Source organism: Halichoerus grypus, chromosome 2 (assembly GCF_964656455.1).
Source record: "Halichoerus grypus chromosome 2, mHalGry1.hap1.1, whole genome shotgun sequence".
Classification (NCBI taxonomy): domain Eukaryota; kingdom Metazoa; phylum Chordata; class Mammalia; order Carnivora; family Phocidae; genus Halichoerus; species Halichoerus grypus.
In genome coordinates, this window is record NC_135713.1 from 165085070 (window position 1) to 165098176 (window position 13107).

Here is a 13107-nt window from a genome sequence, read left to right on the forward strand (position 1 = left end):
TAAATGTCCATCAACAGCTGAATGGATAAACGAACGGTGGCATATTCACGCCAATAGGATACTGAAGTTAAAATGAATGAATTCAAACAACATACATCAACATGGATACATCTCAAAAAACTATGTTAGGCAAAAAAAGCAAGCCGGGAAAGGATATGTATAGTGCCATTTATATGAAATTTTAAAATGCAAACAAAATCACATTTAATTTGAGAATATATACAGATGCAACATACCAAAATACACATGGGAATGATAAAAATAGAAATCAGAGTAATGGTTACCTCTGGGCCTGGAGGGAGGGGAATGGCAGCGCAGGGTACACAGGGGGCTTCAGTAATAACTGTAATGATTTAATTAAAAAAATCTAAAGAAAATGTGGGAACATGTTAAGATTTGACTGAGCTGGGGCGCCTGGGTGGCTCAGATGGTTATGCATCTGCCTTCGGCTCAGCTCATGATCCCAGGGTCCTGGGATCGAGTCCCACATTGGGCTCCTGGCTCAGCGGGGAGCCTGCTTCTCCTTCTCCCTCTGCCTCTCTCCCTGCTCAGGCTCTCTCTCTCTGTATCTCTGTGTCTCAAATGAATAAATAAAATCTTAAAAAAAAAAAAAAGATTCGACTGAGCTAAGTGTTACGCCAGTATTCTTGACATTAGTTTCTATACTTTCGTTAACTGGGAATATTTCTTTTTCTCTCTTTTTTTTTTTTTTAGTATTTTATTTATTTATTTGACAGAGAGAGACACAGCAAGAGAGGGAACACAAGCAGGGGGAGAGGGAGAGGGAGAAGCAGGCTTCCCGCAGAGCAGGGAGCCCGATGCGGGGCTCGATCCCAGGACCCTGGGATCATGACCTGAGCCGAAGGCAGACGCTTAACGACTGAGCCACCCAGGAGCCCCCCACCCTTTTTTAATATGTTATTTGATGCCTGGTAAGGATTTAACTTTATCTTCCATGCAGCAAATTTTCAGAGCCCTCTCAAAATCAAAGCCATGTCTTTGCACTATTTGTTGGTGGGAAAAGATAATTATGTTTTAAAACATATGGGGATACTTCCTACTTTTTCTATCTTCCCACTTCCCAGAGACATATTGTATGCATAAATAATTGCATAGTCTTAAGTGACAGGAAGAGTTTTGAATGAACTTGACATAATTCTTTGGGTCTCCCATATCTTGAGAGATAGGACATTTTCAGTCCCTGGCCAGTCACAATAAAATTCCGTTCTCACCAGACAGCTGAACAGATGGAAACCTTGGTCTCAGGTTTTACAAAAAGCAATGAGGTCAGAAAAGGCAAAAGCCAGTCTGACAGGCTTTGCAGCTGTCTGTGGGAAGTGCAGGTGAAGGCTCCATTTATCATGGAAATCTGCTGGTTTTCATCTTTGAAAATAGCTAATAGTTCATCTCCTTAGGCATGAAGCATTGGGCAAGAGGTGGTCATCAGCCAAATTTGTTTGAGCCTCAGAGAAAACTTTTGGGGTGGTACGGTTCCCGTTGTTCGTGTGCTGTTGGGGTGCAGGGCTGGCCAGCTTGTGTCTGTGGAAGGTCATCACCCAGACATGAAAAGTTTGAGGGTTCATTTCTTTTCTTTTTTTTAAAAAAAGATTTTATTTATTTTTTTGACAGAGAGAGACATAGCGAGAGCAGGAACACAAGCAGGGGGAGTGGGAGAGGGAGAAGCAGGCTTCCTGCAGAGCAGGGAGCCCGATGTGGAACTCGATCCCAGGGCCCTGGGATCACGACCTGAGCCGAAGGCAGACGCTTAATGACTGAGCCACCCAGGTGCCCTCTTCTCTTTTTTTTAAGATTTATTTAAGAGAGAGAAAGAGTGCAAGAGAGCGCGAGTGAGAAAGCATATGAGCATGAGTGGGGGAGGGCCAGAAGGAGAGGGAGAGAATCTCAGACTACCCCCTGAGCGAGGAGCCCAACGTGGGGCTCGATCTCACGACCCTGAGAGATCATGACCTGAGCCGAAATCATGAGTGGGATGCTTAACTGACTGATTCACCCAGGCACCCCTGGAGGGTTCTTTTTTTTTTTTTTTTAAGATTTTATTTATTTATTTGACAGAGAGAGCGCAGGAGCAGGCAGAGCGGCAGGCAGAGGGAGAGGGCGAAGCAGGCTCCCCGCTGAGCAGGGAGTCCAACAACAGGCTGGATCCCACGACCCTGGGGTCATGACCTGAGCCCAAGGCAGGTGCTTAACCAACCGAGCCACCCAGGCACCCCAGGAGGGTTCATTTCTTAAAAAGCCTCCTACAGGGGCACCTGGGTGGCTCAGTCAGTTAAGCATCTGACTCTTGATTTTGGCTCAGGTCATGATCTCAGGGTTGTGAGATGGAGCCATGTGTCAGGCTCCATGCTGGGTGTGAAGCCTGCTTAAGATTCTCTCTTCCTCTGCCTCTCTCCCGACCCTTCCTCTCTAAAAAAAAAAAAAAAAGAGCCTCCTACAAATCTTGGGGGGCGACATGACCATCACTAGTGGTGAAAACACTGAGAAGATAAAGGCACATTCCCAGAAGGTATTAATTAATTATTTTTTTTAGAAGGTATTTATTTAGTAAAGATTTATCATTTTAGAGACAGAAAGAGCACGAGCGAGCAGGAGGAGGGGCAGAGGGAGAGAGAGAATTCTGAACCAGACTCCCTGCCGAGCAGAGCCTGACGTGGGGCTCCATCCCAGGTCCCTGAAATCATGACCTGTGCTGAAATCAAGAGTTGGCCGCCCAACCAACTGAGCCACCAGGCACCCCTATTTTTCACCTTTAGAGCTTTAATCCACCTGGAATTGTTTTTTTTTAATCGAGATTCAATTCATATATAATAATATTTACCCTTTTAAAGTATGACTCAGGGTTTTTTTTTTTAGTATATTCACAAGGTTGTGCAACCATAACCACGATCTAGTTCCGAAACATGTCATCACTCCACAAAGAAACCCCATACCTCTTTGCAATCACATCCTGTTCCCTCCTTTCCCCTTGCCCTCACCAACCATGAATCTACTTTCTTTTAGATTTGCCTGTTCTGGAAATTTCATGTAAATGGAATCATACAACATGTGGCCTCTTATATCTGGCTTCTTCCACTTAGTGTAATGTTTCCAAGGTTCATCTATGTTGTAGCATGAATAAGTACTTCATTCCTGTTTATGGCTAAATAATACTCCCTTGTGAGATTATACCACATTCCTTTCTCCATTCATCAGTTGATACACATTTGAGTCGTTTCTACTTTTTGGCTATTATGAATAATGCTGCTATGAACATCTGTGCACAAGTTTTCGTGTGAACATACTTTTCCAATTCTTTTGGGTATGTATCTAGGGTATGTATGGTAACTCTATGTTTCACTTTTCGAGAAACTGCCGAAGTGCTTCCCACAATTTCGGCATTTTACATTCTCACCAGAAGTGGAGGAGTTCCAATTCCTCCATGTCCTTGCTGGAACTGATTTTTGTATATGGTGTGGGGTAAAGGTCAAGATTAATTTTTTCCCCCATTTGGATATTCAATTAGCACTATTTATTGAGACGACCATCCCTTCCCAACGGAACTACAATACCACTAGGTCATAAATCAAGTGTCTCTGTATGTGTGGGTCTATTTCTGAACTGGATTCTGTTCTGTTGGCCTATCTGCCCCTGCTGCCAGTACCACACAGCCCTAATTAAGACAGCATTAAAGTAAGTCTTGATAGCCGGAGATGCAAGTCCTCCGACTCTGTTTTTTTTAAAAGATTATTTTAGGTATTCTTAAGTCTTTTGCATTTCTACCTAACTTTTAGAATCAGCTTATCAATTTACACCCACACTCCCATGCACCCTCCAACCCAACCCTTGGTGGTTTACTGTATCTATAGATTAATTCTGGAAGAATTGACATCTTCTTCATATTGAGTCTTTTAATCTATGAACTTGAGCTACCCTGCCATTTTAATGTTTCTTAATATTGTGTTGTTTTCTGTGTAGAAGACTTGACAATTTTTTGACAGATTCATTCCTGGGTTGTTTCCTGATGCTACTATGTACGGTTTCATTTAAAGTTTTCATTTCAAATTGTTTGTTGCTGGGATATAAAAATATGAAAAATAATTTTAATACTGACCTTATATTCTACAACTCTGCTAAATTTGTATTCTAATAGTTCACCTGTAGATTTCTGGGGATACTGTCATTCATAATCATATTCTCTGTGAAAAATAAGTTTTACTTTCTTTTAAATCTGTACTTATCTTTTATTTAAGAATTAATTTCCTTTTTGTCTTATTGTTCTGAACAACAGAACTTCAAGGGCAATATAGGAGAGAAATGGCTAGAGAGAAATGGTGGTAGCAGACATCCTTGTCTTATTCCTAGTGTGAAGAGAAAATCTTTCTATAATTGACCATTAAGCATGTTTATTGTAATGTTTTTTTCATTAACTGATTCCTTGATTACCCAAGCTTACTTGGTCCTTCATGGATCTCCAGGGCCTTGGTGACCCTGCTGATGGTTGTAAACTCCTCTGGGGTGTGGCTATGTCTGTCTCCTCGCTGTGTGTGGCACAACGGGAGGACCCTTTTGACTGAGTGGTAGAAGCTCTCAGTGGGAAGGATGAGCTCATAGAAATCAAGGTGGGCCACAGCTTAATGAGACAGAGAAAAGTGAGTGATTGGGTAGGTAAGAGATTCAAAAAGCTCGCAAAAGGGAGAAAGCTTCACGATTGGGACAGTAGCATATGCGCACAAAAATTGGAAGCAGAAAGTTCAGTTTTTCTGAACATAAGTTCTTTTCTTTAAAAAAATTTTTTTAATTAAAAAAATTTTTAAGTAGGCTCCACACCCAGCATGAAGCACAACATGGGGTTTGAACTCACGACCCTGAGGTTAAGACCTGAGCCGAGATCAAGAGTTGAACGCTTAACTGACTGAGCCACCCAGGTGCCCCTGAACAGAAGTTCTACAATCAGAAAATCTAGAAGGAAGCTAGATTAATTTCAGGAAGCATGGGGTTTTATGTCAATTCTCAAAATAAAATTTTATTTTGGATTACTCATGAGTAGGGTAACACCAGTGTTATTTTTCTGGTAAATTTTGTTATTATGGAGAAGTTGAAACATATATGAAGTCCACAGACTAGTATAATGACTCCTTATGTACCTGCCACGCAGCTGCTACCACCAAAGACACTGTCATTCTCATCACACCGCATCCATGCCTCTAGTCCAGCGGCTCTCACCAGGGGTGGCTTGGCTACACCCTCACTCGTGCTCGGATGTTTGGCAATGTCTGGAGACATCTTCCCTTGTCAAAATCTGGAGGGTGTTGCTGGCAGCTAGTGGGTAGCGGTGAGGGGTGCTGGTAAACATCCCACAATGCACAGGACAGCCCCACAGTGAAAGGTTCCCTGGCCTGAAATGTCAACAGTGCAGGGGGTGAAAACCCTGCTGTCAGTGCTCCGTATCCCTCACTTAATTTTTTTGAGGTAAAATGTACATATATTGGAATGTACGATTCTGAATTGTGTAATTCTGACAAATGCGTTTAGCCTTGTAATGCACACCCTCTCCTAAGTTTCTGTATAAAACCTTTATCAGATGCAACCATCTTACTTCTATTCCTACTTTGCTGAGGTGGTGGTATTTTTAAATCTATTGCTTATGGGTATTACATTGTTATTGATCCACTTGGTTTTTTTAAAGTAGTGCTTAAAAACACCCTACCACACTTTGGAGATTTACTGAGAACTGTGCCCAAGAATAACCATCCTATTTTCTCATTTTTTCCAACTGCCATTATGCATGTACTACCTGATTCTCTTTTTCCTTTTCCTTGGTATTTGGGCTTAAAAGAAAAAAATCTAAATTTTGCTTTAAATATTTTTCCAGATGGTTTTGAATTATGTGAATTTTTAAAAAGTTAATATGGTCAAAATGTAGTGTGTGTGTGTGTGTGTGTGTGTGTGTGTGTGTATATAAGTATGGAATATTATTCAGCTGTAAGAAGGAAGGAAATTTTGAAACATGGATAAACCCTGAAGACACGCTAAGTGAAATAAGCCAGACACAAAAGGACAGATACTGTATGATTCTACTTAGATAAGGTACGTAGAGCAGTCATATTCACAGGGACAGGAAGCAGAATGGTGGTTGTCAGGAGGGAAGTTACTGTTTAATGGGAATGGAGTTTCAGTTTAAGAAGATGACAAGGTCTGGAGGTGGATGGTTGCACAACAGTAGTACTTAATACTACTGCACACTTAAAAATGGTTAAAATGGTCAACTTTATGTTATGTATGTTTTACCACAATAAAAACAAGGTCAATATGTATATAAAGATAATATAAAGGAAAAGAAAATAACTTCACAGGCGATACACTGCTCAAAACATTTCAAACTCCGTAATATGATAGATCTAGAAGGGGCGTGTGAGAGTCTGATTCAGTGCTCTTATTTAAACATGAGGAAACTGAGCCTAGAGCGGGGAAGCAATGGCTCATGATCACAGGGACCATTAACAGCAGAGTAAGGACTGGACCTTAAGTCTCAGGGTCCTTTTTCCCACACCATATTGTGGGGCTTCCTCTATGGTAATTTTGTGCAAATGGATTCTATTTCTATTGATTGCTCAGTCACAGATACCATCGCCATAAGACTAATTAATGAGGGGCGCCTGGGTGGCTCAGTTGTTAAGCGTCTGCCTTCGGCTCGGGTCATGGTCCCAGGGTCTTGGGATCGAGCCCCACATCGGGCTCCCTGCTCAGCGGGAGGCCTGCTTCTCTCTCTCCCACTCCCCCTGATTGTGTTCCCTCTCTCGCTGTGTCTCTATCAAATAAATAAATAAAATCTTTAAAAAAAAAAAAAGACTGGGCGCCTGGGTGGCTCAGTTGGTTAAGCGACTGCCTTCGGCTCAGGTCATGATCCTGGAGTCCCGGGATCGAGTCCCACATCGGGCTCCCTGCTCAGCGGGGGGTCTGCTTCTCCCTGTGCCCTCTTCCCTCTCATGCTCTCTGTCTCTCATTCTCTCTCTCTCAAATAAATAAATAAAATCTTAAAAAAAAAAAAAAAAAAAAAAAAAAAAAAAAAAAGACTAATTAATGATCCTGCAAATCCCATAAGATTCTCTGAAAGATCACGATCTAGGAAAAAGCATTATGAATATCGGTATGGTTCAGTTCCATGTGCCCTTGCAATTGCTCAAGAGGACTCTGGGGCCCACAGATAAATAATTCACTTTATGTAGTAATCAGGAAGAGAATAGAGCAGGAAAATGTCTCCTTTCCTATTTTCGGCACAAGTATTGAAGATAATCTAAATTTAGGATCTAGTGCCTTTGTGGCAAAGCAAAGGCAGCTGAGATTAGGCTAAATCTTAGCTTTCAATTCCACAGCTTTTGTGAAAGCTTGGATTAGAACTGCTACAAGACCTGAGTCAGAATCTTTTGCAGTCTTTGTTAACTACCTGATTCCTAATTCTGCTGCCCGAGTAAACCATGCCTCCAGCCATAGGACTGCTTGAGTTTCTCAGCTCAGATTCTCGAGGCAAGCGTGGACCTGGCTACACCTGAACTTCATGTGGGAATCCATCAAGGGTCACCTTGCCCTGCAGTTCCCACCCGTGCCCTCTTCCAGGCTGGGCTCCCTTATCACCCACTCCCATTTGCCTTGTGAACAAAGTAAAATCCCAGCTTCACAGATGGTTTTCTCATCCACATCTCAAAGCAGAAGTTAATACTGGCCAAACTGCTATTTTTCAGAAGATATGGGCTTCGACTCCAAGCTGATTATTTTAACATTCTTTTGAAAAAGAGAAAATCTGAGGAACATAGATATGATATTGGATTTATGTGACAATATGAAAATATCATGGTTATCAGACACTAAATCAGCTAGTATGGCCCAGGCAAAGCTGCAAACTCATGAAAACATGTTCCCAACGAGCCAACTTTATGTTCCAGTGGCTTCATCAAGTCTAGAGAGAACATTAGTAACTCGTAACTCTAAAGCTTCTCTTAGATACACAGGTCATTACTCCACAGCCTCTCTGATTATACACAACAGTGAGGTGGACAGAATGAATTCCCAGTGAACAGGTACTGATGAAACCGGAGACATGCTGAGGCATTATTCTGCTGTCTCCAATGGAGAGAATTACTTCTATGCTTATGACACTGAAGAGTCAAGAATTTCAAAACACTGAAACTCTACAGTCAGTGTCTGAATCCGTGCAACCTCCCAGGAAGCTTTCTGAGACAATATTCTGACTCTGGCTTTTAAAGCTGGTCAGCCAGACAGCCTGCAGCGGCAGCAACCAGAGGTCACCACCAGGTGAGGCGGGTGCTGAGAGCAGAAACAAAGGCACGTTCTCGGTCTGAGAAAGCGGAAATTAGGAAGAGCTGGCATCTGCCAGGGGCTTACACGTGCCAGGCACTGCATCAGGCACTTGATGTGCATGGGCTTGTCCAACCCTCACAACTGCCCTGCAAGGTGGGACCACGTCATCCCCATTTTCCAGATGAGGACACTAACGTGCTGGGAGGTTTGTCGAAGGACAAGCAGTTGCTGTGCTGCAGAGAGAGGATTTAGCTGCAGACCTTCATGATTCTGCACCCCAGGATCTTCATGCTCACACCATACTGCTTTTTCATAAGCTAGAAAGGCGATGGCCTTATAAAAAGAGTATAAAAACTTTTTGTATAAGTACAAAAGGAGTATAAAAAGAGTATAAAAAGAGTATTAAAATAGGGGCGCCTGGGTGGCTCAGTTGGTTGAGCAACTGCCTTCGGCTCAGGTCATGATCCTGGAGTCCCGGGATCGAGTCCCGCATCGGGCTCCCCGCTCAGCAGGGAGTCTGCTTCTCCCTCTGACCCTCCCCCTTCTCATGTGCTCTCTCTCTCCTCTCATCCTCTCTCTCAAATAAATAAATAAAATCTTAAAAAGAGTATTAAAATAGAGTGCACATATCAGATTCAAGAGATTCCTGATGTTCACAGCTATTACACCTCCGGCTTCGATACTTCACGAGAGATCCATGATGCGCCGGGCACATGCCAACTTGCCGTCTTCCGGGGACATGACTCGGGTCGGCAATGCTTAAGGGCCCAGGGTGAGGGCAAGTCACTGAGCTGGGAAACAGCTGAGCCTCTACCAAGTCGACTAACTTGGTGGAAGAGCAAGACTTACGGAAATGTCTTGAATTATATTATCTTACTTAAAAATGTTGGGAGTTCTTTCAAATATAAAATGTAACTGGAACAGGTTAAATATTGCTACACAGAAGTCTAGAGAGGATTTATTTTAATGAATATATGAGAATCATTTATGATCAGTACATGAATAGCTTGTATCTGAATAGGTGTTTGTCAACAATTAGGGGCTGAATTATTGTTTTTGTTTTTAAAGTAGCTTAAACTGTTCTCCAAATTCAAGCTGCTCAGATTTCAGACAGTCTGGATAGGTGGTGGCTGAAAAGAGGTGACTCCGCTGCAGCATGTAACTCAACTCATCAGTGCTGAGGGGACACAGCCGGTGAGGAGAGGTCTTGAAGCACAGAATTCAAGTGAACAGAGCGGGGTTTATCAAGGAAGGCTTCTTGGGTGAGGTGAACAGCGTCTCAGTACCAAAAGGAGAAGCCTTTCTTTGCTTGCTATTCTGAAGCGGTGTCTGCCCAACCACTACGGGATCCAAAATAATCAGAGCCTTTGCGGCTCCCTCTGCCTGGACCTTTCACTCCTAGTTCTTCTCAAGCGCCAGCTCTCGGAGGAGCCTTTGCGGGGTGTCCAATCTAAAGCCATTACTCCCTCATGCCCCTAAGATATTCTTTCACAGAACCTAGTTTTATACCCTTTAGCATACTCAAGGTAAAATTATCTTCTCATTTATTTGTTAACTCACATCTTATCTGTCTCTTCTTACTAGGCTGTGAGCACCACGAAGGAAAGAGCTTTTCTGTTTTGTTCACTGCGGTACACCTGGGCCCAGCACAACGGCCGGGTGCTCAACAAAAATGGTTTAAATAAGTGGATGAATTAAGCTGCCAGATCATCCTTCTGTCCTCCAAATGGGAAATCAGCAATTTTATTTCTTCAGAGTAAATCCCTACTAGAAAGATTTGTGTTTGACCTAAGACAAAAGCCATAAGAAAAAGACTCTGTACCAATTCTTCTCACCTGTTCTGCTCCCACCATGCTAATTGGCTTGCACTTGAAGAGGTGGGTGATGAACTTGGGAATGAAGGAGCTGTGAATAAAAAAAAAAGGGACAAATTAGGCTTATTTTCTCTCTCTCTCTTTTAAGATTTTACTTATTTTAGAGAAAGCACGCACAAGTGAGGGTGAGGAGAAGAGGGAGAGGGACAAGCAGACTCCATGCTGAACGCAGAGCCTGACGTGGGGCTCGATCTCATGACCCTGAGAGCATGACCTGAGCCGACATCAAGAGTCAGATGCATAACAGACTGAGCCACCCAGGTGCCCCAGGCTTATTCTCTTTTTGGTAAAGAACTGCAGAAACTTTTTAAAGATTTATTTATCCATGAGAGAGAGAGAGAGAGAGGCAGAGGGAGAAGCAGGCTCCCCGCAGAGCAGGGAGCCTGATGTGGGGCTCGATCCCAGGACTGCAGGATCATGACCTGAGCCAAAGGCAGACACTTAACCGACTGAGCCACCCAGGCGCCCCAGAAACTTTTTTAAAGGCCCTACTTCCTTCCACAAGAAAACAGAAATCAAAGTAGATGCTACTGTGGCCTCCTGGCATTCACTGCCTTCTGTTTCTTTCCAGCCCAAACCCTGGTTTTATTTAGGTATATGTGGTTTTAGAATGCTGGGGAAAAGCTGATCCCTCCTAAACTGCAGAGGTGAATTCTAATTAGCCTCAGCCAGTCAGAACATGGCATTCCCTTGTTGACTGTTGCTGGTCCTGAGGTGGGGACATGATCTAAGCCAGCCAATCAGACCAGAGGAATGGACTTCATTGCATGGCTGGGGGAAGTCTTTCTCTCCTTCTTCAGGGTATTCTTACATTTGGACAGAACACGTAGAGCCACTTTGCCACCATTCTAAGGATGAAGCCAGCCCCAAGGAGAGCAGGGTAGAGTAAGGAACTTGAGTCCTTAGTGACATTGCTGAACACTGAATCAACCATCTTTGGATGTGTCCTACCTCTGACCTTCTGGTTATACGAAATACAAAGTTCATCTTATGTTTAAGTGAGTTTAAGTCACGGCTTCTATTACTAGCATCTGAAAACACCCTAACAGACAAGATAGTGAGATAGTTATAGGATGTTAAATGCAAAGATAGGAAATAATTGCAAAGGGAGTAACTCTCAGAACAAGGGAAAAAATATATGATCTCTGAAAAATTTACTGGGGACTGAAGGGCAAGCTGGTTTGGGGAAAGGGAGAAGGAATTTTAATAGGGCAGGAGGGCTTTTTAGAAAAAACTGTAGGGCTTGAGTAGGGAAAGCTGTTGTACAGGTGCAGAATGGAAGGTGTGGGGTGAGAAATGCCTATAACCAAGGCCAGACCCAGGGTGGACTGACGAGGAGAACATAGGGCCCATGACCAAGGAAGGAGGGATAATAAAACAGGGTGTGGAGGTCAAGATAAAGGCTGGCTAGCTCCCTCCTCCCCCACTCTGCAAAAGCTGCTCTCAGGGCCATGACTCCCCCTCTCCGATCTCTCTACACATCTGTGCCTGCTCAAATACCCAATGGAGTACTGGTCACCTCACTGGAATGGCACTGGCACCTCAATTCCAGCATATCCAGGACTCAGCCCCACCCTGGAACCCAGGCCCAGTGGACCCGAGCTCATCTACCCAGTCATCCAAGCCAGAAACCATGAGTTCCTCGAGACTGCTCCCTCGGCCATCCACCCCAATATCACGCAGTTCCCAGCCCTTCGCCTGCACTCCCTTCCTCGGCCTCCTGACCATGCCCACCACTGCTGCCCTTACCCTTCTCACTTGAGCTCTTTCAATTCTTTCCTAACTGGTCTTGCTGCCTTCAGCCTCATCTTTGCTAATCATCAGCTGCTGAAGGGATTTGTTGCAGATGCAAACATGCTCAAGACCCTTCCCTGATTAAAATTCTTGTAATGGCTGCAGACAAGGCCTTCCTTGATTGTCCTGATTCTCTGTCCCTAGCCTTACCATGCTAAGCTGTGGCACCCTATGCTTGATTCTGCAGGCTGCTTAATGCCTCTGTGCCTTTGCTTACACTGCTCTCTGTGCCCAGAATGCCCTTCCCTGTGGCCTTGTGGGTCAGTACACATATATCTCTTGTACCCTGCTCAAGGATCTCTCTCCTTATTTTTTTTTTTAAAGATCTTATTTATTTATTTGTTTGAGAGAGAGAGAGAGCATGAGAGGGGGGAGGGTTAGAGGGAGAAGCAGACTCCCTGCTGAGCAGGGAGCCTGATGTGGGACTCGATCCTAGGATTCCAGGATCATCACCTGAGCCGAAGGCAGTCACTTAACCAACTGAGCCACCCAGGCACCTGGATCTCTCTCCTTATGAAACCTTTCCTCATTCACCTGCACCATACTCTACATAGAGCCCACAGACCTCTAGCCTAGCATATAACCGTCTTTACTATACTTATTTGCTTACATGTTTATTTCCCTCTACCTGACTGTAAGGCAATGAAAACAGGGACCATATCTACTAAGCCAAACCACTTAATTCTGTGTCTGGGACATAGCAGGTGCTCAAATGGCTGCATGCTCAATAAATAATAAATAATAACAAATTAAAATGGTAGCAGCTACCACTTTTTGAATGTTAGCTTGGTACCAGCAGTTTACCAGAAGTTTACACATTTTATCCTCTAAACCACTATTAAGAGATTTGTCTTATTGTCCCCATTACTGAATGGAAGAGACCCAGCTTAGTGGATGAGGGAAGCTGCTTATGGTTCAAATAGTAGTTTTTTCATTTTTTAAGATTTACTTATTTATTTGAGAGGGGGGAGGGGCAGAGGAAGTGGCTCAATCACACAACCCTGAGATCATGACCTGAGTTGCAACCAAGAGTTGGACGCTCAACTGAGTGTCCCTCAAATAGCAGTTTTATTTTTTATTTTTTATTTTTTTTTAAGATTTTATTTATTTTTGACACACAGAGAGA

At 43.4% G+C, this 13107-nt stretch overlaps 1 protein-coding gene across 3 annotated transcripts in view; it reads right to left on the reverse strand.

The window, feature by feature from the left end:
* VPS53 (VPS53 subunit of GARP complex) overlaps positions 1-13107 on the reverse strand; it is a 140202-nt gene that overhangs the window by 12240 nt on the left and 114855 nt on the right. For all 3 annotated transcript variants that reach the window (XM_036070925.2, XM_078068093.1, XM_036070924.2), the window contains one exon: positions 10149-10218. In XM_036070925.2, coding sequence (XP_035926818.1) covers positions 10149-10218 — 70 coding nt within the window. The remainder of the gene's footprint in view (positions 1-10148; positions 10219-13107) is intronic.